The 26,332-nt window shown below is 40.8% G+C and overlaps 1 protein-coding gene across 3 annotated transcripts in view; it reads left to right on the forward strand.

Moving 5' to 3' along the window:
* USP25 (ubiquitin specific peptidase 25) overlaps positions 1-26,332 on the forward strand; it is a 528,720-nt gene that overhangs the window by 130,868 nt on the left and 371,520 nt on the right. For all 3 annotated transcript variants that reach the window (XM_078658355.1, XM_078658353.1, XM_078658354.1), the window contains exons 4-5: positions 4,820-4,943; positions 25,690-25,852. In XM_078658355.1, coding sequence (XP_078514481.1) covers positions 4,820-4,943; positions 25,690-25,852 — 287 coding nt within the window. The remainder of the gene's footprint in view (positions 1-4,819; positions 4,944-25,689; positions 25,853-26,332) is intronic.

Raw genomic sequence — 26,332 nt, forward strand, 5'->3', positions numbered from 1 at the left:
TGGTCTTTATCATGTTTCCAGTTGGTTTTTTCTGCATCATTTACATGCCAAATGTTTTGATGGTTGGGCTCCTGCTTTGGCTCCAAGTTCCAAGGCAGGCCCCTGGCTCAGCTCTTCCTATGACTACCTGGTTTACTTTCTCAATAAAGGTCTTGCACACCTACTGAGAAGTGCTGGTACCCCCTTCTTCAGTGCGAAGAAAAGCATGTACCCTGTACCTAAGAGTCATTATCCCCTGTAGGTTGGGGTGTTGGGGAGAGTGGCAAACTCGTGCTTTGCACACTATCCTTGTGGTGCTGGTGCTTCCAGAGCTTTGTGCCATAGAAGTCACTCCTACTGTGCTGGGGGCAAACTGGCCCTGGTGATGGGTAACATTGACCTCCAAAAGGCTAGCTTCTTTGCAGAGTCTCGGGCATAAACACAAACTTGCACTTTTTCACTTAAACAGCAGCTCTTCTATAACTGTAGAACTGCCCCATCGCATCACTTAAGTGCATCTAGAGCCTTCACCTGCTTCACTTGGATGCTGTTGAAGCAGAGTCATTTGTCATGTGTCCCTCAAGTAGATGATGCTTGATGACTGGTAATAAGAATGTTTAAACCGCAAAATTTCCACTGTAATGCAGAAAACGGAAAGCAATATAGATAATATAAATCATTTGAAAAATAGCAAATATTTCCCACATTTGGAAGCTGCCCAAAATGTCTACTACTGGTACCTGTAACCCTATAATTGACCCCCTCATCGAAGGATGCAGCTGGTTTCAGACCGAGACACTCATCTCAAATTTCTTTGTGCAAATGGTGTTCTATGCTAACAAGGTAATTAGGGCAACAGCTGCTTTTATTGCAACTGATAAAACACGAGGCATATAGAATTGTTGATATCTATAGGTGTATGTCCTGCTATTTGTTGGGGGCAAACCTAGGTACAAAGCAGCAAGGTAGTGTACAAGCCTTAGTTTCAAGACAGGTGATCCATACAGGCTGTGGGGACGAGGAGAGGGGCCTTGTGCAGATGAGCTTGGGAAGGGGGATGTCCCACCACGGGATGGACCAATCATCCACAATCGGTAGGCACACATGTAATGATTTACAAATAATGCAAGTCTTCAAACCTCATTTGAGGTTGTGCCCGTGCACCACACCAAAGTAAGTATTTTTTTTTTTAACTACCTCACTGAATTTGTGTATTCATCCTTTGATGCTCCTTTCTAAGGAGGTTGTGCCCATGCACCACACCAAAGTAAGTATTTTTTTGTTTTTAACTACCTCACTGAATTTGTGTATTCATCCTTTGATGCTCCTTTCTAAGCAGTGATTTAAAAATGCATGTGACTGTCTTGTGGTAAGGTGCCTACTGTAGAGCACAGGTGTGTAAAAGAGGTTGAGACTGCGGCAGATCCACTGAGCTGTACTATATACCCTTTGCTGACCTTTCAAGATTCTTTCATGTCACTTAGGATAGTGGGTCTCCTGCTATAACCTATTGCTCAATTGGAGGGCGATGTAATCTCAATCTGGTACCAGTTGGCAGACCTCCTTACCTGTCTGTTTCTCTGTGGTTCATGTAGGGTTTAAGGAGAAAAAAATCATGCTTGTAGAAATGTTGTCCAATAGTTTCCACAGTCTTCATTAAGGTGTATGGTACCACTTTCTCAGTTCCATCATTACACAACCTCAAGAATATTGTTTTCCTCTGTGGTATTTTCATATGTGAAAACCTTCTTGTAACCAGGACTGTTTACTGAATTAAACAATTGCATGGGTCAGGCTGGTACCAGGTGGTCAAATGACAGTTAAGATCTTAAGGAGTAACTGGTAAAAGAAGCATGCGTGTTGACACTCCTGCTTCTCCCCTTGTACCTCCATGACCTAGCAGTTGCACTTAATGTTTCTTGGTGTTACTCGCCAAAGGTATTGCAATTGCTTATCAAGATTGTCCATTGTCCCTCTGCATGTTTGTTTCTACAATGCTGAGCTTGTAGCTTTATTTTAACATGGAGTGTGTCCACCTGAAAAGGACACTGTCTCTTCTTAGCGGCAAAGTGGTCCTGGCACTTTGAATAAGTTGAGCCTTTTGTTTTTAAGTTCTGAGCCTGAATATCGATTTACTTTTATTGCACCATTAGGTTGATCATATTTTATTTGTTACATATATGTAGGGTCACCCACTCGTGGTTCAACGAAATATCCTCCGTTTGTAGTGTGCTGTAAAGGATCTAACTCTCTGATCCTGTAGTGTATTTAGAAATATTTTTATTTGTCACATGCACACTATTTCCAATTGTGTCTCAGCCCTAGGATTTTATGATTTCTAAAAACACCATTATTCTACTTTAATTTGCAAAGTCTAGCATAGACATCGTGAAATATAATTGAAGCTGTGGTTGAGTTTAAAGTCGCTCTTAAGTGCACCTTCCTATTACCAGGCGAGTTTCATAGATTTCTTTCATCTTTCACTTGAAATGCATTTGGGACTTGCTCTACTACCCTAAATGGAGTTACATTCACAAGAATAAAGGTAGATATGATTTTAAGTTGGGGATGAGCTTTCTCTAGCATTTATTGTTGTCCTGTTCTTTGTATATTGAAGACAGCAAACGTTTTTTTATGCTTGTTATTTTCAACAAATTCTATTTTACAAATTAGTTCCATGAATCTGGTTTTTCTATGGAACCCTGGAAGTTTCCCTGCGTTATTTAAACAGAAGTATACAAGTAGTTCATGTACAAATCCTTTTAATGCTGGTCATTTATCTAATGTTGTGTAGCAGTCTATCAACTATTAAGTTGAATAAAATTGAATTAAATCCTGCTAGTTTTCTTAAGGACTCAGGTGCTTGAATCAATACCATTATGGCACTGCTGTACTAAGATTAAGCCGGTTGTTTTTCAGCTACTAGAGATTGTTTCTTTCGAAAACAGCGTAAACATTTGTTGAACTAAGTTCTCCTAAAAAATGAGGCTCCTCTTATTGGAAGAGTCATTTGTATCAGAGTCCTTTGTAGACAGTGAAGTTTAGATCTATTGTGCTGTATCCAGACCCAGTGATCAGCACATCATAAGACTCCCTGTGGCTCTAACACCTCTTTCCAGATCTGAACAAAGCAGTATTCCCTTCTGAGGTCATCTTTATTTTATGTGCTTGGCTGGCCAAGTGTCAGACCTTGAACTTATGTTTCATCTCTCTGCTATGCTTACTTCGACTGTTTGTCCTGCTCACAAAAATGCAGTAGTCCTTTTATTTATAAGCTGGGAGCCACCTTTCATATCAGCATCAACAACGTTGAGCAGCACAAATGTGAAAGTGCAATCGCATTGAGCATTCTGTTGGTAGGAAAAGGGCCTAGCCTTCATCGCTCGCTCGCCTCTGGCCAGACATAGCGGACTTCCCCTTTTACAGGCTAAACCACGGGTGTCTAACATTACCAATACAAGTTCCTACGTTCGTCTACCCATGAACACTCTAGTAATCTCCTAGACACCTAAACATTCTCAAGGTGACCCCACATAAACCTCACCAATCCGGGGCAAAAGCATTTTGCCCCTTATTTTGATTCCCAAGTTTTTTAATCACTGTTCGTTTGAGTCTTGCCTTCCAATAAGCATGTTTGTGTCTCGAGGCTTCCCTGGTTACCATTCAACATCTGCCTTTGTCATCTTGCAATAGACCCCAAACTATGTTTCAAAGATTTCAAAGACAGCAGGTTGTTTCTTGCTTTCACAAACTAATCAGACTTCCACTAACACAAGGTTCACTATTTAGGGGTGCTTGATGCCTTTATACAGGAACAGTTAATTCTGTAAATTTAATAAAAAATATTTTTGTTCGGTGCCAGATTCTTTGTTGATGTGTACAAATTGCTTTGGTATAGGGAATGATTTACTCACTGATGGACCTGGCAAAATACTTGACATTTAATCCAGTCTACCTCATCCTGGTAGCATGGCAAACCGGCTGCATGCAGCCCTATCTGCAGTGGAAGTGACGACAATATTGACTTGCAAAATGGTGTTTGGAACTGCGGTAGATTTTTCTCTGCCATTTTCTTTAACTCGACCAATACAAATGGACACCCGTGCTAGGCGGTAATGGTAATTATACCATAGATATGAATTAGACACCAATGAAAACCAGTACATACGTTGTCACCTAGTGCCAGTCAGGCGCCTATGTGGACTCCTCCATTGTCCCATGCTGCATGGTTTGCTAGACTGAAGCTAAATTTTACATTGGAACAAGCCAATGGATGAAGAGAGCTGATCCCCAGCCCCTCTATTTACGTACACGTGTATGTATTTTTTTTATTACACTCAGTTTGCCTCCATACTTAAAAAAAAAAAAAGGCTAAGTGGCTGTTGTCCTTTACCCATATTATAGTGTATGGATACATTTTCCCTGGATAATATAAGATGTAGCTTGAGTTTGATTTGAATGACTTCTTTGGTCTTGAGCAATAGAGTGAAGTCTGAGCCTCTGTTGAATTAAGGAAGAATATCTACCTAATTTTGTGCAAACTAGCTATGAGTTTTTATTAATTTCCGAACAGAATGTGTACAAGTTTCCTAGTTCATCAATACCCTGAAGAAGGAAATGTGGCTATTTTGTATACACCGCTATGTATCGTATGGATTTGTCACACCATTAAATTGATTATCTTAAGGGTGTCAAACACTGTTTTACTTTGCATATTACGAAAATCAAAAAGATATAAATGACAACATATATGTATTGCAGAGCCTTCTGAACACACCTTTTGTTTGTGAATCCCAATTTGTTAAATATTTATATAAATATTTATTGTTGTACATCGTAGATGTGATAGACCTCACTGGAGATGACAAAGATGACCTTCAGAGAGCAATTGCCCTAAGCCTAGAGGAATCTAGCAGAGCGTTCCGAGAGACTGGAATAACTGATGAGGAACAAGCCATTAGCAGGTAAAATGTTCTTGACAGAATTACATTTACCTAAACTATCTATTGTAATTTTACTCTTTTACTAAATAAACTGTTTCCCTTTGGAAACTCCTTGGTCTGCCTTTTTTATTGCACACTGTAAAATTCGAAGTTAATAAAAAAGTTAGTTTGTTACTCTGTTGTTCTATTGATGGATTCTATTTGAAGCTCTCGGACCTTTTATTGGTTCAATGACTTCATCAAAGAGTAAATTTGATTGGGTCTGGTTTTTTTTATTGGTCCATTGAAGGATGGCACAGTTCTCAGCATTGTGCTTTTGGTCTTAAAACTGACCCTTCACACCAGAATTACTTGTGCCGCTCTAGTGTTGTTGGGTGAAGAGCTTTGAATTTGCTTTAATTTACTTCAATGCATGGTGCCAGACTGTGTTATACATTCGGAGACGGGAAGTTGGGTTTTGTTATTTGATACCTTTATAACGCCAGGCGCACCATTAGGCTGCTTCGAGGCGAAAGATAGAGAAGATGATAGTTCAGAACACGGAGACCTGACTGAAGAGGTTTCTTTTTTATTGTTGCAAGAGCATTGTGGTTCAATGCAGATAAGTTTGACTGATGGTATAGCAATGTTATTTATTGGCTTGGGCCATGAATTTCTAAGCATTCATCTCCTTTTAACCTGCTGTTTTTTGTGTCTGGGTGCTTAAAGCAGGGTGGGGACAGATTTCAGGTTTCTTGTGAGAATTTACCTTTTTATTATAAGTCCGGAATCAAAATGTTCAGCCGACATAGGTATGGTCTGTGATGCAGGTGAGCAGAAGATGGCATGTGGCTATGCATCTCAATATCTTTAATAGAATACAAGCCTTGCAGTTTCAAATAAAACTGGGAATCCTGGAATTAAGCCCATGTTGGCAATAAGCAAATGTTAGGAATAGGACTAACTCTTGGGAGAGTGAGGGGGCGAGTCAGTGGAAGGCAAAAGAGTGAATACAGGAGCAACCAGATTACAGTGGCATAACCATTGCTTTGTAAATCTGAAAACTTGCAAAGGTGACTTTTTAAGTTTTTCCTAAACCTTAGGGACTGTTCATAGAGTCTTAATGAAAGGGGTAGCTGGTTCCAAAGTGTTAAAGCCTGTAAAGGAAATAACTGACAGCCAAATATGTTGAATCTGCTTACAGTTACCCCGAATAGACTAAAGGAGACTGTTCTGGGGTGGCTAGAAGACTGGTATGGGAGGATATTTTGGTGCAGTATACTGGTTTATCACCATGGAGGGAATTTTAGACGAAGCAGAGTGTTTTAAATTGAGACCTATCATTCATAGAGAGCCAGTGTGGTGTTGTGAAGGTCACTGGCAACCTTTGCTTTAATCCGCTTAGGATTGGAGCATTGTCTGGAGTCTACTTAGGGAGCCAAGTGTAGACTATTACAAAAGACACCAATACAAGTAGAGACTGTACACTGGCAATGAAACCATTATCACACCATTGACTTCATCACCAGGGCACAAAAGAGTACCATTGACTCCGCTGGGTGGGGTCATTGTTACTTGGGCAGTGAGGTTTTGGCTGCTAGATATTTTTAGTGGCACTTTCTATGTTGAGCTTTTGAGTATACGGCTGCTAAGGCATTGCTGTAGCGTTAATGTGTTGGGCCTCATGAACTATTTTATAGTTTAATTTCTTCTCATCCCTGATTAACCGCAGCCACGGTATCACATCTCTTGGGTCCTCTGATGGACCTTGTTCTGTGCGGGAGGGGCTTGGAATACTTAAAGGATGAGCAATTATCATATGAGAACCTGGAATAAGATAATTGCTAACATGAAATAATATGTATAACTCCAAAGTGATTCCACATCTAGTTTTTTGTTGTTTTTTCAAAATAATACAAAATAACTCAAAATGAGATACCCAAAGGAAGAAAACTTCGGAAGGAAAGAAAAAAAAACTTTATTTTCCCTTATCCCCAATGATACAAAAAGGAAATAGTGCACTCGCAGGAGCCAGCAATAGTCCCACCAAAGCAGCAACTTAAATCACTGTGAAAATAAAATACATGCATTGACAGATAGAAGCAAGGCCAACACCATCAAGGAACCTACAGCAGGCAAGAGCCAGCACAAAGCATTTACAGAATATCAGTACATGGCACAATATCATTTACATTAATTTCCTGCAAATGTGGCATTTTCAGTTCGAGCCAGCATCATTAACCGCATCACCAGCCCCTTCAGAATACCCAGTCCGCTCCCGAGCCCAGTCAACAAAGGGCCCCCATATTTCTTTAGGCCTAGAAGCAGGCGGTATGAGTTCCCAGAAAGTGGCCATTTGTCTGGCCATATGTGACATCTTGTATCCAATTAGCAATCGTGGGCCTCCTCTTCCTACCCCACAGCCGGGCTATTTGGCGCTTAGCAAAGGGTAGCAGTAGTGCGTGCAATTTGCGTCTCTTCACTTGTGTGTCTTTCACATACCCCAGCAGAGCTACTAGTGGGGATGGGGGACAGTGCCATCTCCAATATCTGGTTGATCGCCTCAAATATCACAGACCAATAGTAAAAAATGAGCGGAGAGTCCCATGCCATGTGTAAAAAGGTGGCGGCGGTTGCCCCACAGCGCCAGCAACAGTCAAACTCTCTCAATCCGATCCTATGTAATCCAATAGGTGTCCTGTAGTAACGGTGTAGAGATTTGAAATTAATGAATCTAAGTTTATAGTTGGGTGACAGGTTGGACATCTGAGCACAGCAGTACGACCACTGTGGCGAGCATGAGAGGTAGTCACAGAGGCCTCGTTCTGCATTGACGTATACAGTCTGGTAATAAGCTGACGCGAGGACTGAGTCTGCAAGAGGTTTTCCAAGGCGCTAAGCGGGGTTGACTGGGAGGGAAATCACTGTGCAGCGCCTTACATGCAGCTCGAAGCTTGTGATATAAAAAAAACCTCACCAAAAGGCACTGTTTGACCTTTTTCTATAGCAGGGGGGCTTCGGAACTGCCCCTCAGAATATTAGTCAGCAAAGGGGTGCAAAGACAGTTTCTGTGCCATCTTACCACCCAGTTTATCTGTAACATTGGGCAACATAGGATTATGTGCAAGAGGAATGGAAGCAGCATACAGCACCCTCGCTCCAGCCCTTCTCCGCAATCCATCCCATGCCCACCGCAGGGTTTCAGATGTGTCAATGTCCTTCCCAGGCTTCCTATAGGATTGGTATAGCGCAACCTGAAGAGGAACAGGCGCCACCGCTACATGAGGCTGGAACGGCATCGGGGCACCCAATAATGCAGGAAACTGCGCCTGCGCACAAAATGCGTACAACTTCATATCGGGCGCACCCAGCCCACCTTGAGCAGTCGGTAGCGACAAAAGGGCCCAGGACCCCTGAGCTTGCCCATTTGCCCAGACCAGAGAGACTAAATGGGATTGTAATGACTTAAAAAAGGGGCAGTGAGTATTAGTGGCAGGTTCACAAAAAGATACAAACATTTAGGCAAGATAATCATTTTAACAAGTGCAATTTTACCTGCAAGCGACAATGGGAGTTTAGACCATAAAGCGACCTTGTCCTCCAGCCAGGACACAGCCCTTCCATAGTTCAAAGCCCAAAGTTCCTGTATGTTTCGGCTAATCCAGACTCCCAAGTACTTCACTTGGTCTTGTTCCCATTTCAACGGGAATTCCGAAGCCACTGCCTAGGTATTGTCAGTTAAGGGGAATATCACTGATTTTGTCCAGTTTATATTTACCCGCCAAATTTGATGAACTCAAGCAACACGACATCCAGATTGCCTCCAGGGTTAACAATGTATAATGTTAGGTCGTCTGCATAGAGCGAGATCAACAGACTACAAGCGCTAAAGTCAATCCCTTTATCAGTATGGTGTTGACAAATACGTGCAGCTAGCAGCTCTATAATTCCACTTCTAGTTCAGTGGACCCCCCCAAACCAAATTGAACTTCGCCACAAACAAAAATGAGACCGAATCAGCAGAGTAATTTAGATCTATTTCTATTTAGATTCCAAATAATTAGCATACAGTCTAAATTCAGAATAGATCAGATTTAATAAGAAATTGCAAACTCTCCGAGATTCAGATATGAAGAAACTATTTTCCTCAGCTGAGGGAGATTTTATCCTAAGAAAGGTGAATTAGCAGGGAAATCAATTGCGTCTCATACCAACCCTTTAGGAAAGTTCAGTAAATTTCAAATGACCAGTTCCTAGACAGTTGTCTGCCTCTGCCCGCACTGCAGAGCCAATGCCACAGCTTTTATGACATGAATCTTTTCAGCCAAAAAGGTTCCACTTAACTAGCCTACCAGCCGGCAGCAAACTAAGTAAATTTGTCACAGTCGCGGCGTTTCTGGAACTCCCAATTGTCCGACTGTGTACCGCAAGATGGGTAAAGGGGGGGCGCCCCTTAATTCAAAATGTAGGTAATTATACTCCATCGATTTCAGGTTTACACCCCGTTATCACCAAATTTGTCAGACCACTCTGTCACATTAGTTTCTCTCATTAGGATGAGATGATATAGTAGGTAAAAGTATACTGATCCGGTAGAATTAGGTAATTCATTACTCACCATTTCCTTAGAGCCACTGTAGTTTAATCATTCGATTATTTGTTGCATTTAGAAAGTTGGTGATTTCATGCTCTCATCCCTTCTCTGTAAATTCGCAAGCATTTACTCTTGGAAGTAACACTTTTGTTGCAAATCTTCTCACGCTAGCTACAAACGTCAAAGACGATTGGGTGTTAGAACACTAGTGGTAACTTTACGAAAGGTTCCCATAGGCTTCAGACTATTCAGTTCATAGGTTCATACTTGAAAAGGAAGCAAAGTTTTAGGCCTCTTAAAATACGAGTAATACATGATGAAATTGTGCTAAAATATGAATCTCACATTTCATAGAATAGTGCAATAATGCTCCAATTTAAGCGTGCCAATATCACTTCAATATGAAGGGCAATTAATTCATGTAACTATAGGGTACTCATAAAAAAAAATTCACTATCACTTCACATATGATTTTGTAAGTCTCTTTTGCACTTTGTTATTATAGCATACAATATTTAAATGCACATCAAAGATGAACTTTACGATATGCAATCATAACAACCTCGTGTAGTACCTATGTTTTCTTGTCAATGTCCATGCTCATGCACATTCTAATATTGCTATCCGTTTTCTAACACATGAAGCATTTTATTCTCACATAGAAGTTTTCTGTGTTATCGTTTATGTATCCTGTTTATTTAGGCATAAGAACACAGGCCACTAAAACGACATTTCACATCTACTTATTGTCTGTTGTGTAGTGTAGTTCCTATCTTCCCAATAGGCTCTGCGCATTGGAATAATACCTACAGCAGTAAAGGCCTAGGCCAGACGTTAACTAGGTCTACTACTGTCGATACTAGACTTAAGTTTTGGGTTTGCCAGCATAGCTCAGAGTTCGCTAGAAACTTTCTCGAATGTTCAGGAAAGAATTAACTCCCCTGATTAGACAAGAAGGGATTTAGTTTCTGACAACCATAGAACATGACAACTTTGCTCTCCCCTAATCAAGAGTGTATCTCCAGAGTCGTGTGAGCACAAGGCAATTATTTTACTCAGTCAGTACGTGCATTCTTAGTCTCATCAGATTGTAGAGAAAAGGAGGAGACGGGCGTGTTCAATAAAAAGGTGTTATTTATTGATCAGTCTCTTTTCTCGTACAAGAGAAATGGATCGATATTATTGCAATACTTATAGTTAAGTAAAGTGCATACATTAAAAGCAATAGTATAAAATAATACTGTAAAAACATTGATATGGTTTCTGAGCCATATGATGTTTAAAATGATTAAAATATATTTACATACACATATACATTTGACTAAACGTACTCAACTGGTGTTTCTAAATACGCCTACCCCGTGTACCTGACCTAAGTCTAATGCGTGGGCGGGAATAGAAAGTTACAGTTTAAGTTAAGTTTGTTTTTGCCAAGTGAATAACTAAAGAATTCTCTGTGAGGGGTTATTCAGTTCTGTACCTGGAAGTTAGGATGAATGAGGAATGGTATCTTTCTCTGGTCTCGATATTCCAGGCTGCCTGCGAGGGCTGCCCGAAAGCGCCGGTGCTGGGTCTCTCGGTAGGAGATAGCAGCGCGTCTCTCAGCGCGTCAGGAAGGCGGGGCTGCTGCCAGCGGGGTCTGCTCTGCTTCTGGGCTTCGGCAAGTATGCTGCTCCGTCTCGTCACCACGCGTGTGTTTGCATAGGGCAAGATCGGCAATATTTATACCTTAAAGGTGCCGGGATTGACGTAAGGATGGACATAGATACGTCAATAAAGATGTCATATGACTTGCTCGTTAGCACATTCTTTTACTGAAGTTCTCTGTGAAATCAAAACAATGGCCGCACGGATTTTCCAGGTTGTCATAGGTTTGATTTGTTATGAGAACGTCGTATGCCTTATCAGGGGCTGGAGGAATGTCGCTTGTCTAATTAGATCTCAAGCGTTATGACCTAATCAGATAACACGTTCCTGTGCCGTAGTGTGACTGCGTCAGATAACGGTATCTGCATCATGGGGGCTTTTCTTGCCTCATGGGCTGACTGTTAGTTAACTTGATAGTTAGTTTAACCAGAATAGGGTCAGGAATAGGGGGATCGATTCAGAACCTATAGGAATACATGACACCCACTCCACGCTAACTATGGTCATATTTACTAATCTATGCATAGTATAACATAGTACAACCTACTATAGAGTATAGTGTATACCTCGCCACCCCAAAATACATAAATGCATTTTGAAATTTTCAAATATACTGAAAAATTGCAGTCATATATATTGTATGCACTTAAGCTATGAATTAAACGCTAAAGTAAACACGCATTTGTAGACATTATTGCTTAATTGGTATATGAGAAATACACATGAAATGGCTCTTAATATGGCTATACAGAAAGAAAGTTCGAGACCATTTAATCACATAATAAAATATTTGTGAACATACCAGCGGGCAACTAAAGTTTATAAAGTATCTAAAAATAGAAATCTTAGTTCTCTAGGAATAGTTTCTTACTTTAAGCAGAAGATAAGTGTCCCGAAAATTTTGTAAAAAATAATTTGGGGCTGCTAAAAAATTGTTGTCCGTGAACTGGTGGGAAAAATTGTTCATGTGACTTTATTTTTAAAGTTGAAGGCCGAATTCAGGGAACGCCGTGTGCGAGCTTGCTCAAAAGTCTCTATTTCTGTTCTGGAGAGAACATCATATCATTAAGGCTTTCGAAAAAACTGTCAACAGCTTCATGGGAAAGTTCCACTAAGTCGGAAATAGGTGTAACCATGCATTCGTGCGCATGATTGTCTCCATTGACATTCTGATTCGCATTGCTGACAGAAGGTCGTACCTGATCAATGCTGCTTTCATCTTGAACTTCACTACTCTTCAATCGTAGTGGTGAAGATTCCACGAATGCCGTCATCAGGATTGGCAGCCTTTGAGGGCAGCACAAAGCGTGAACCTTGGTAGGAACCAACAATGTATCTGCATCCACTGGCGCATCCGATTGTAGCGTCAGACAGGTGTCTAACACGCATTCTTCTCCGCATAGCAGACACCTTAATACAGGTAAAACACACCTTTGCCACATTGGTCGAAATGATAGAAACCAAGTCATGTTCAGGTCTCTAAGCCGGGAGAGTCCCAGGATTTTTGATATCCGGTCCCGGTATCCAATGGCTAGGATTGTTTCTTCCATTGTCGCGAGAGTTTGATCTGTGACATGGGTTGCCATAACGAAAAATAAGGACTAAGAATAGGATTCCTGCAATTAGTCCCAGGATCAGGGGAAGTCCGCCAAAAATCGAATGGACGAAATCTGGAAAAATACCCAGTATGGCTTTGAATGGTGTTAATGCCATCGAAAATACTGTCTTAAATACCTTTGAGACCCCAGTGGTATCAGAAATATTTAAGATTTCGCTCAGGATTTCCGCGAAATGTACGGGGGAATTAGTCGATAATAATGTATGTATCTCTGCAGTCGTCCTTGCGACTTGTAGATCATACGTTTCTTTTGATGACGTGAGCCTCTTAGGCGTCTGAAGAAGCACTGTTTTCATTCTGCTTAAAGTATCTATTCGAATAGAAGTAATTTTCAAACTGGGCCATGCCCTTGCCTCCCTGTCTGGAAAGGAGCTGGGGAACAAAGAACGTCCACAGCACTTGACCTTCGCAGTCGTAGTGACTAGATAAGGAGTCCCGGGCATAAGACTACAACATTTGCGGTCTACAATAAGAATGTAACTCCCATTATAGAGTCTTTGAAAGAATGGTTCTATTTCAGTTGCAGGTGCGCCTTGCTGGTGACATGAAAGGTTGTATGAATTCCCTTCACAGGCTCCATGCAAACTAATTCCGTTACACAGAAGCGTGCCGCTTAGTGACATGGCACAATTGTTGCCACTAAGAAACACTTTCTGTCCTTTATTACTGACACATGCATGTGAATAGGGCAGGTTCCAAGTTGTTTTAAGGTACCCCTTCCCCAATTTCTCGTACATGCCAGCCTTTATATATTTTTGGCAGTATTGAAACCTGAAGGTTGAGATTGGAATATTTATGATTCCGTGGATTATCCATTCACTGACAGGTCGTTCTGACATTGTCATTGGTAATCTTTCTAGTTTTTCAATGCTCAAGATTGTATAATCAGCACCCTTTTGCGCCATACCGATTTGTCTATCAGTAAGGTTAAAGATTTGGAATAGTGACGTTGTGTTGATTAAACGCCAAGGCACATAGCCTGAACGCAGATTTTGTAACGTCCAGCCAAGCTGTACAATAGAACGCAATTGTGACTGACCATGTTGTAATAACAGTAAGTCTTGCGATAATATATCGATTGCTGAAGACACAATGCTGTCCAATGAAAAAATTCTGGAGGACAGAGTCATTAACCCATTGTCCACTACAGAAAGTGATTTTTCCAAATTAATACGGTCAATTTCCCGTATTCTTTCTGCTGTTTCAATTTGATTAACCTTCCAGGCCTCATTGTATGCTGCATATACAGAGGCTGCTATGAAACGCTTTTGACGCTGTTTGCGTGGTCCCATTATGAAATCACGCAAGTCAGCACCATCAGTAAGTAAAGTTAGGTGTTGCTTAATTTCAGGCAGTGTGGAAGTTTGTAGCCACTGAAGGCATAATTTGCCCACACTGTAGGTTGTTATTATCCCTGGGTGATGTCTTTGGGGATATCTAGGGTCTGGCCTGGTCATTTTGAACCCCTGTGTTTTATTCAGGAATCTGTCTTGACAGTTATTTGTATCTGTGGGCCAGATTAACCATTGTTTCCAATCAGGATGTGTTCTGTTTTGGTTTAATATATGGTTTACGTCTATCTCTTCATCCGTATCAGAGCTATTGCTAAACATTGTTGGCTTTGGAATAGACGGTTTATTTAAATCTTTGATTTTGGCTAGGCCAAGACAGGTGGTTTGTTGAACAGTGTCATTTAAAAATATCATTTGTTCTGGGATCATGCAAGCTCCAAACAAAGCTTCTAAACCCTGTACTTGCCATTCTTTTGTACCCCAAACACTTTTCAAATCAACATTTTTGTCCCAATAATCAAATCCAAAAGTATTCATTTCTTCGAAGAATGAATCTGAATATATCAACTTTGTGTTGGTTATCATGGTTTTCATCCCTGTCTTGTTTGACAATTTAAAATAGAATGTTTCAGCATTACTTGTGTTAAAACCTGAAAAATATGAATATTTGTCGTAAACGGTTCTTGAGCTCCCTTTTGGAGGTGTTGCACAATGTTCCCATTGATTATAGTTTAAAACATTTCTAGGTTGTGCAGATTTATGTAAAAAATGGTTACCATAGTGGTTATAGCAATACATACTATCATAATTTGTAGAACCTTGCAGATAATCATGTTTTGTAAATTTAGCAGACATTACTAAGTCAGACATCATGTTATTAATGCTTTAGAAGTCCCAATCATCAGCAAATGAGTTTGGTTTTGCAAAGTCACTCAAGGAGATCTTGATTTGGTGTGGATATTTCAGGATCTCGACCGGACCATAAATTTCATAGTCAGTGTTGTCCCAGGCTACCCCACCAGGTATAGGATTGGCTGTGAAGTTGGCTGAAGAAAGGTCTCTTTTCTCGACGTGTGAAGATGTGTGTGGTTTGAGGACCAAGTTGATGTTCTGACTTGCTGTGTCCATTTTAGCATATTTTCCCTCAATGAAGCGTCCCAAAGTTAATACCATGATGAGCCAAAGTATGAGGATAAATGCACCAAAACCCACCCAAAATTCAATCCATGGAGAAATCAGATATGTTTCTTTCAGTTGGTTCAAAAGTTCCTTAGCTTTGTCTTTAAAGGATTTTGATGATGGCTGTGTCTTTGATTCACTGAGGCTTTCAGAGGAATCATCGAAGTTGATGAAGTAGCCGGATGCAGTTCTGTCAATTGTTCCAATTGCTTCAGGATTTTTGTTTCTTGAATTGTCACCTGGTACTTCATTATAGATTGGTGTGTCTCTGCTAAATGTTTTTATTTGGGTTTTCAGAGGTCTGAGTTCTATTGCCTTGTTGCATAGTCCTTGTTGTTCTTCTGTAGGCGTTTCGAATGTGATGAGCCTCTTTGTTAGGACCTCTGTACTGGTAGCAAACCTTGGTGTTCTGCTACTTATTGGGAGTCCACTTGGCCTACTGTTTGTTATCGGCCACATGTTGTGGTTTTACCAGGTCGATGGATACAACTCGGTTCTCCTTTTTACCAGCAAGTGGCGGTAGTACAACTGATCTTGTCCCGTTGACAGACAAGACAGGAACTGCTTTTCTGTAAGAAGGCCCAAATTCCTTCTTTACCGCGATCTTCTCCCTGACTAGATCCCCGACTTTTGGAATCCAGACAGGTCTTGCTGGGACAGGTGGTGATTCTTCAGTGGTTGTTGGCTGTTGTTTCAACTGTATGTTGCTCAGGTCTTTTCTTGTTTTGTTTAAGTCCTGCAAAATAGCCAAACGGTCTTTGACATCAAAGCTTTTTTCTTTAACCACTGAAGTCTGACTGTCGAGGTCAGAGATAATCATTCTAGTTCCAAATAATAATTCGTACGGACTGAATCCCTTCAGAGAATTTCTTGGCAAGTTATTTAGACTACGTTGGACACTTATTAGATGTTTGACCCACCCAGCTCCCGAACCTAATATCCTTTCCATTATAGATTGCTTTCTGCCTTGGTTTTTTCTTTACACCATCCCGTACCCTCAGGAAGGAAGTGAGAAGATTCCCGCTGGGCTGTGCTCATTTGGCCATGTTTCCCCCCCGGCCGGAGGGCTTGAGTGAAAACAATGGTCGAACGTAGCATGCTCTTAGCGTATATGCTATTTAGACTCGCAAATCTTTGTATAACAGTCCGGACGTCAGCCGAGTGCTGAGGATCGACATTATAAGTGGAAACTAGCCTGTATATGTTAATCGCAAGCCCTGCTTTTTATTGGTCATATTATCTGCCTTGATACGACGAGGTATTAAACTGTTTCTCTCCCCACTGCGATCTCTGTTGCAGTTTGGGCAGTTTTTTACAAACATGGTGTGATGCAGGCTCATGCCTGGCCACCAGTACCGTGATTGTATTTCTTCCAGAGAATCTTTCAGTTTGAGGTGTCCAAGACCCTCACCAATGTGTGCGTCTGCGATTAACAAGCTTCTCCTGTCCATGTTTGGAATCACTCTATCCCCCACTCCAGGGATTCGAGCAAAAGGGACGGAGTTTGCATCGATTATGTATGTATAATTGAGTGGATAGTTGATCGGTAACGCTGAGCAGTCGCCTTTTGATGACGTTTTCACTGCCAGCACTGTTTCACCGTCAATGTATTTTAATGTACGCTTTTTTCGAACTACGGGAGCCGTTTTAGTTGCTGCCGCTGTGGCTGTTTCAGCCAATGAATTCCCTGCAACGTGAACGCCATCACGCTGATGACTCAGTGAGTGTGTCACGTGAGTCCTTGGTAGTTCTTTTTGTAAAAGAGCTATTTGTTCCCAGAGCAATTTCTGCTTTATTGGTGCACCTGTGTCATCTTTGTAACCGTTCTGAATCCATGTCTGCAAATCCTTGTTATATGATTTGACGCAGTAATATGAATCTGACACTATAAGTGTCGGGAATTCGCGATCCGCATTATCTAGCGCCATTTTCAATGCTATTATTTCAGTTTGTTGTTCTGAATTAGTTTCAACTGAGTGCGTTTTTGTTAATAGAGGTCTTAGTTTACCTCCGCGCCACACTTCTTTTGTAATCTCACATGTGGGGTTGTATGCTTGTTCTCCCCAAACGGAGGGTTGAGCATGTCCGTCTGTATAGATTACACAGGCGTAATGTCGTAGAGGCAGAATGTCGATTGGCAGAGGATACGTCTTTTCATATTTTAGATTTTTTAATTCTTCTAGTTCTGGATCAATGTAGTAGTATACTTTGTCCGTTGTGATTGAATTCACCCATTGTATCCATTCCGGATTCAATGTTGTAGTTGGTAAATTACACGGTGTTGTTAGTGCCTCAAAGGCTAATTCTGCTGTTCTGACTGTGATATGTCTACCGTCAGCTATGTCTTTTTCTCTAGCTATTGCGGTTTGAACTGCACGAATGATTTTTTCTGTATTACTGAATTTCTGTTCAGCTTCTGTGTACAAGTGTGATTTGAATGCAATTGGTACCTTTTCTCCCTCATTAGAGGTCAGGTATGTGAATCCGCATCTCCCTGGGATGACTCGAATCACAAGATTGCGTGTGTTATCACGTGTTTCTAATTTTGTTTTAATTAGCATGTCTGTTTGTAAGGATCTCAAAATTTCTGTGTGTTTTTGAGTCCAATTGGATCTTTTAAAGTCTGGTTTAATTAGATCATTAAGGGGTTTGACCCTTTCTGCGTAATTTGCAATGTATGTTCTTTCGAAATTTAGGAAGGCTAGAATTGATTGTAGGTTTTTTAGTGTTTTAGGAGGTTGGATTACGGCACATTTCTCTAGGAAATTGTCTGCCAGGCTTTTACCTTCACTTGATAACTCATATCCTAAGAATATGACTTTCAGATGGGCAATTCTGGATTTTTTTAAGTTGAATTTTTAACCCTCTGCTGCGAACCCAAGTATTATGGTGTTCACTCTTTTCAAGTGAGTATCCAAGTCATCGTCTGTTAAGTAAATGTCATCGACATAAGATAATGCTTCATCATCATATAGCTGTAGTAATTCTGTTACTCTCGCTGAGAATACCCCCGGGCTGTTCTTGTACCCCTGGGCTAACCGACAGAATTGTTTTTGAGTGCCATTTACTGAGAATGCAGTTAAATATCTGCTCTCTGGTGCTATGTTTTGACAAAAGAATCCATTGGAGATGTCCAAGGTTGTTTTGTATTTTTTGCGCACTATGTTATTCATTAGTGCAGCACTGTGTGAGTTTTGCACTGCAAAGGTTTTGCAACATGTGTTAAGGTGTCGGTAATCCAAAACTAGACGATATGAATTGTCTGGTTTGGAGACCGGAAACAAAGGGTTGTTCATTTGTGAGGTGCAAGTTTCAATCACCCCCTGGTATTCTAGCTGATCTAGTATTTCATTTACCTGTTTTTTAGTTTCTTGCTTAATTGGGTACTGCCTTTGTGCAGTAGGTTGTGATTTTAACTGGATTTTGTGAGGAGGAGAATCCTCATCCCATCCTACATGATTTTTATATAAAGCAGGTGCTAAGGCCACTGCCCACTTTCTAGCAAGTGTGTATTTTTTATGAATCGGGATTTGATTCGAGAAGGCAGGCATAATTACTTCTTCGCCATGAGGGCACTCCCTGACAAACTCTGGTGGCCAGTCTTTTTCAGCTAGAAGGATATCATAGCCCTTGGAGAGGTTATCCCAAAATAGTCCCCTTATTTTCCTAGTCTTATCTCCCTCTATACGTAATGTTATCTCGTATATCTTGTGGGGTTTGCTAACTCTGGTGTCTGCAGTTTCCACTTGAAGATATTCATTCGTGTCCACTGTCTCCAGATGATTCATAAGGACTTTGCGAGCTATGCTCACTTCTGCTGCGCTGTCTAGCATTGTCTGAGCCCACTCTCCGTTTTTCAGTTGTGTCCTCAGTATTCTCGGCATTAACTACCTTGATACTGGCTACCTTCTTTTTTGGAAATTGTAATTTCTTTTTTTGTTGAGCAGGTTCCTTGTCTTTGGACTTGGCGTGCTCTTCTCTTTGTTCTGATCGTCCTCTTCTTTCCGATTTCTGCGAGGAAGTCTGAAAAGATTGAGAGGGACGTGTATCAATGTCTTGATATCTATCAGGTTTTTTAATATTATCCCTATTTCTAAGGTTATATCTTTTCCCAGAGGGGTCACTCTGTGGTGACCTGTGTCTCTGGTTCGGAGATTTCTCCCTTCGCCTAGGAGACCTTCCTCGGGACTGGAATTTATTTTCTTTTGGATTGGATTGTTTGTTTCCATCCCAGTTCCTTTTTGGTGAATTATTATTAAAAAATATTTTTTCTGGACTTTCAGTCAGTTGCGGTTTTACTGGTATTCCACCTAAACTATCTCTACCTAGTTCTTCATAGGATTTTTCTATGATTCTGGCAATTTCAGCTGGTTGGTCTGCTATATCTGTCTCTTTTAACCTCTGGCGGATCGCCACGTTTGCTGCTTCACCTTTTATATTGGCTAATAATATAGCCGAGACCTGCTTGAAGTCTTTCAGTAATTTCATACCAAGAGTTAAAGCTGGTTCTGGACCGTATTCATCTTGAATTTGTTTTAGCACATCTGGTATTACCGAAATGGATGGAACACCGTGCATTTTTGTGTAGATTGAAGCAAAGACTGTACCCCAAGTATCACAGTCCTCTATGTGTGGTGCGATTCCCATTGGGAGACATATAGTCAGAATCCTGTGTTTTTCTAGCGGGGTGGTGTCAGGAAACACCGCCTCTATTTGGGTGATTTTCTGTGCCAACCAGAATGGTATTTGTTCTCGTTTAGCCGGAACCTTACCTAGGCAGGATTGGATGTTCTGTGGTGTGATTTTATTTGTGTTCCCCTGGTGAGGGGTCAGCTGTGGAAGTTTAATCGCTGGCTGAATTGTTGAAGTCCGCATTACATACTGGACTAATTGTCTATGAATTTTTAGTAATTGTTTTAGCTGTATTAACAGCTCTCCAGTAGACATCCCTTCGATGTCTGGGTGTGGTGTGTATCCGGCTAAGACCGGCCACGTTGCTCCTGGTCTACCTAAAGGACCGAGCCTTGTAATGTGATTGTTATGTATTAGGGCGCCATCAAATAAGAGCAAATGCTCTTGGAATTTGAGTGGTACTTCCACCTCCTCGAAAGGAGTGTAAATGTCGGGTGGAACCTCTATTTTGTAATAGTGGAAGTACTTTGTTACAGCATTTGCTGCTGGAAAATGTATCCATGTATAGTATACCTCTGTCTGCCGATATTCGTGTGCCTCAATTACGAATATGACTGTGCCACCTCTAGGTGTCAGTCCATTTTCTATAAGTTTTAAGGTTATAGATTTCCTTTTGGCGACCGGGATGAGTATTATATCCCCGTCCGCATCTAGTGCTGCAGTATCAGCTGCTGCTATTTCAGCTGCTAATCTAACTGCCTCTCTTTCATCCTCATTGTCAGACATTTTACTGTCAATAAGGTTATTTTGTTTGTTTGCAGATCAGGTTTCTTATGGAACAAAGATTAGATGCACAATATTTTGTAACAGTGTATCCTTCAACGTTGACTAAACCAAGAACCTTACATAGGAGTTCCCTCCTGCGAGGTTTTGGAGGATATTACCTTTCACCCACTCCAGACGTCTTTGGAGTATTTGGGAAAAGGGGTCTGAGTGAGAAAGCACGACTGAGTTACTCTAAATGTCTTACGTTAGTTTTATCGCCCTTTCCAAACGCGTTGGGCGCCATGTAGTGTAGTTCCTATCTTCCCAATAGGCTCTGCGCATTGGAATAATACCTACAGCAGTAAAGGCCTAGGCCAGACGTTAACTAGGTCTACTACTGTCGATACTAGACTTAAGTTTTGGGTTTGCCAGCATAGCTCAGAGTTCGCTAGAAACTTTCTCGAATGTTCAGGAAAGAATTAACTCCCCTGATTAGACAAGAAGGGATTTAGTTTCTGACAACCATAGAACATGACAACTTTGCTCTCCCCTAATCAAGAGTGTATCTCCAGAGTCGTGTGAGCACAAGGCAATTATTTTACTCAGTCAGTACGTGCATTCTTAGTCTCATCAGATTGTAGAGAAAAGGAGGAGACGGGCGTGTTCAATAAAAAGGTGTTATTTATTGATCAGTCTCTTTTCTCGTACAAGAGAAATGGATCGATATTATTGCAATACTTATAGTTAAGTAAAGTGCATACATTAAAAGCAATAGTATAAAATAATACTGTAAAAACATTGATATGGTTTCTGAGCCATATGATGTTTAAAATGATTAAAATATATTTACATACACATATACATTTGACTAAACGTACTCAACTGGTGTTTCTAAATACGCCTACCCCGTGTACCTGACCTAAGTCTAATGCGTGGGCGGGAATAGAAAGTTACAGTTTAAGTTAAGTTTGTTTTTGCCAAGTGAATAACTAAAGAATTCTCTGTGAGGGGTTATTCAGTTCTGTACCTGGAAGTTAGGATGAATGAGGAATGGTATCTCTTTCTCTGGTCTCGATATTCCAGGCTGCCTGCGAGGGCTGCCCGAAAGCGCCGGTGCTGGGTCTCTCGGTAGGAGATAGCAGCGCGTCTCTCAGCGCGTCAGGAAGGCGGGGCTGCTGCCAGCGGGGTCTGCTCTGCTTCTGGGCTTCGGCAAGTATGGCTGCTCCGTCTCGTCACCACGCGTGTGTTTGCATAGGGCAAGATCGGCAATATTTATACCTTAAAGGTGCCGGGATTGACGTAAGGATGGACATAGATACGTCAATAAAGATGTCATACGACTTGCTCGTTAGCACATTCTTTTACTGAAGTTCTCTGTGAAATCAAAACAATGGCCGCACGGATTTTCCAGGTTGTCATAGGTTTGATTTGTTATGAGAACGTCGTATGCCTTATCAGGGGCTGGAGGAATGTCGCTTGTCTAATTAGATCTCAAGCGTTATGACCTAATCAGATAACACGTTCCTGTGCCGTAGTGTGACTGCGTCAGATAACGGTATCTACATCATGGGGGCTTTTCTTGCCTCATGGGCTGACTGTTAGTTAACTTGATAGTTAGTTTAACCAGAATAGGGTCAGGAATAGGGGGATCGATTCAGAACCTATAGGAATACATGACAGTTGTTTTGTGAAAATGACTTCTAACATTCTGCAAGCTTTTACGATGCAGTATCTAAATCTAAATTTTATTTGTGTTTCTCGAAACGTGGAGCCTATCACACACTTTGTCATTATCATGTAAAAAGCGCCACAAACCTTTTGTGTAGAACTGTCGTAAATAGATAAAAGGTAACACTTCTGCTCTATCAGCATCAGCCTTTTGAGTTGTCTAGTGTGTAACATATGACTGACTCGGCGTCAGAGTTTGGTCCAGAATTCATTCAATGGTGTCTCTTGACCTCACAACCACTTTGCTGGAGAAGAGTGTGGTATTGTATATTTTTAGTTACACTTGGCAATCATTGTGTTGTGTGTGTCCTATGACCTTTCTGTGTTAAGTGTTTCTATTGCCTCTGTGTCCATGACATTTCCTTCGGCTTTAGAGGATTGTATATAGAGTTGACCCAGAGCTGTGGAAGGCAGTTATCTGGGGGATCGCTCAGGTTCTGAGGCTGAATTTTCTTCTGTTGAATTAAGCTTCCTACAAAGAACTTAATTTTGCGTGAATTACTTGGGAGAAGCAACTTCACACAGAGTTCTTGCTAAAGCCTGATGGCCCAACTTCTCCTGAAGACCCCCAAGTTAACCTGAGCTAAGCCCCTACGGATAACATGGGCTGCTGGCCTAATGTTTAGAGCAATCTGCCTCTGGAAAGCTAAAACGGTTGCAGTCCTATCTTGATCTCAGAAGGTGCTGACACCTTTTGTTGGTTTATGTTTGTCTTCGTTTTTACCTACATGTTAAAGTTCCTTTTCTTTCCGCAATGACACATAGTTTGAACATTGATATAATTGAGTGTTAATTAATGGGTCATACTGTATCGAAGTTTTTAACACACTCAAACCTCTTGAAGAATGCTTTAACTGTACGACACCCAGTAACCTGAGCGAGTGCAGTGCCCTGAGGGAAAACTTGGGTATCCAGTAGTAGTGTACCACATTGTGGCCCGGGATCCACTGACTACCGTCAGGAAAATACTTTTTTCTTGAGTATTGCATCTGAAACCTACTACACCGTACTAAGAGATATAAATTTGTGTTCACTCCATGCCATTCTTTTGTATTGGTGTGGTAGACTGGAGCAGATCTAGGTCTTTCAAAATACACACATTAGTAATCGGTATCGTTAAGAAAAGGTACCCCAAAATCTTGGTGCATTTGTAGTAGTGTTATCTCATTCTTGCTCCTAACTGCCACCATTTTGCAAATTTTCTCTTTTATAGGATTTGGAAAGGATAACTCTCCTACCATCTCAATACTGCTTAACCTGCTAACTAACATACTACTCGTTAGACAGGGTTAGATAACTGGTATTATCGTCTTATAATGTGCAGTCCTACATTGTCACTTTTGAAAGTGAAAACAAAGGGATGAATCAAGCTCGTATGTTTGGAGCATTCCCACCTCAATGCTAACTGTAAAGTACATGCCCCAAGACAACGGTGTCGCAATACCTCTGTTGTGTTCGTAATGTTTGTGAATAATTTTATCTCATTGAAAGGACATAGAAGTTCAGAAGCTTTTATGTTTCATTGAGTAGTATGGGCTTGTCATCCTTATGTGCTGTACATACTCCTCAAACAGTGGAGACGGGGGGTTCTAAAACAGCATAACATTTAATTATACAGTGTTTGCACTCTTTCAGTATGTAAAGTCACTGGCACTGTCACATAGCCATCTTTGTAGCTAAAGATCTGACCATTTGCACCCAAGATTGCAAGTAGCCCAAACTCTAGGCAGTATGGAACATGGTCAATATCCACCAAACCTGTGGACTAACTCCTACCTCATTCACATTGCACAGTCATGTCATACCTATCTGATGTCCTGTCGTAAAGGGAAAACATTCTTTAAGTGGTACCTGAAAACATCTTGATAGTTTCTGTTTTTCTGTAATCTGACCTCCGCTCATCTGACTTCTGAATGTTTCTGCTACATAGATTTTAGTTCTTCATAAATTCTTTCACAGTGCACCCTTAAAGTTGCTTGCAGTCTGAGAGGTGTGGAGTCAGGAACAACTAGATAGATGTGTGTGCTCCAGATCTCAGTAGAGAATGCCACATGTGAGATGTCATTCTCTAAATTTTGTTTTTAATGTGAAGGAAATTGATGAGACCAATACAAGCCTATGTGAAGACTTTCTAAAGGTTCTCGGCTAAATTAGATTTTTTTTTTTCTTTCTTCAATGTTTAAAAAAAATTCATTTGTTCAATATTGATGAGAAGGTGGGCATTTTTACCACTCATAATCAAGATGAAGATGCATTAAAAAAATAAAATGCATATACTTTTTGGTATTGTCTTCAAAAGAACTACCTTTTTGAAAGTTGTTTCCTTTGTGAAATTGAGACGATCGGCAGTTAAATTTCCATTGATCGGCATGTCATAAAATTGAATCCTGAACGGCCGGCTCTTCCTTCCTCCTGTTCAGAGTTGGATAATAATTGCCTATATCAGCGGTTCTTAACTTTTTGACGCAAGTTGACACCCATGTAATGATTACTGGAAGTCGGGGTCGCCTCGCCTTAGCAATTTCCAGATTTGAACCTCAATACAATAGAAAAACAAGTATACACCAAACAAAAGCTCAAAAATGTTGTTTAACTCGCAATCAAATATAGAAAGTTTTCACATTTTTAATTTTGCTTCTTTATCTGTATATTTTTTAATAAATGTAACTTATTGATTTTAATATTTAATGTAATATAACAGTCACGGACCCCCTGAGTAGACCTCGTGGGGCCCCAGGGGTCCTCAGACCACCGGTTAAGAACCACTAGCCTATAGCAATACTCCTTAGTGACTTCGAAATGGCCGATGTGCCATATTGAAGACTACATCAGTGTCTAGTTATCATGTTGATTACATGTGCTGACTCCATCACTGAACACATTTCCCCATGGCAATGCTGCTTGTGTAACATTAATATTTCAGTCACTGTGTAGGCACTGCCATGAACATGGGCGTCCCACAGTGATCTCTAGTTTGATGTGGGAAGCAGGGGAGCACAAGCGTGTGGTTAAATATGAATCTGTAATGAAAGCTGGAGCAATTTTGCAGGGATCACCGCTGATAGAAAATGAAGTTGTCGATGGTGTGGCTCGTGTTTACCCAGCACATCTTTTTGAAAATAAATATTTGTGTTTAGTAGACCCCTCATTTATGAACACTGACAACATAACTTCCAGATTTAGGAGTCTTATTATCTTGAACATATTTGCTGAAATAATTGAAGCAGTGGATCCTTGACGGATAACATTGCAAATTGTAATGTTTTGTTATGCATAATTTGCAGTCTCATTTTTAGCCCTTTTGTTTGAATGCCCTCACTCTTCTCCTTTAAGGGTCCTAGAGGCCAGTATTGCGGAAAGCAAAGCAATTTCCAAAAGAACACACCCAGAGGTCTGGAGCGATTCACCTAACCCTCATGATCGGAAAAGACAAGACAATTGTCCGGTCGGTCTGAAAAATGTTGGGAATACGTGCTGGTTCAGTGCTGTTATTCAGGTGAGTGACTTTGGCACTTACTTTCATTGTCTGTTATGGAGTCAAAACTGACTATTCTCCCATTCAATTTATATTGACTTTTTTATTAAGTTAAATGTATTTTTTTATTATTTGATGTTTGCTTTTTAGGGATTGGAATGTTTCATCAGGAAGTATAGAGAAGGGAGGATCATTAGCATAGGGTGGTGCTGCTTCTCTCCCTTAGATCTAAAGGTTTTTTCAGGACATTTTAAAGTTTCTTTTTCTGCATTGACTAATAAATGTGGTTAGTAGACAAACCTACCTCCCCATAAAAGTTAGCCAGTGATGGATTGCTTTATTTAAATTTGAAAGGATGGTGACTTTATAATACACCCACCGTTTCTAATGGATACTTCTAACTGCAGATTCCTTACCCTTTGAAAATCCCAAGGCGCCAGACTGGATCCATAAACTATTACACAGCAAAGCTCCTGCATGCTGGTAGGTAGCACTAAGCGT

Source organism: Lissotriton helveticus, chromosome 8, assembly GCF_964261635.1.
Source record: "Lissotriton helveticus chromosome 8, aLisHel1.1, whole genome shotgun sequence".
NCBI lineage: Eukaryota > Metazoa > Chordata > Amphibia > Caudata > Salamandridae > Lissotriton > Lissotriton helveticus.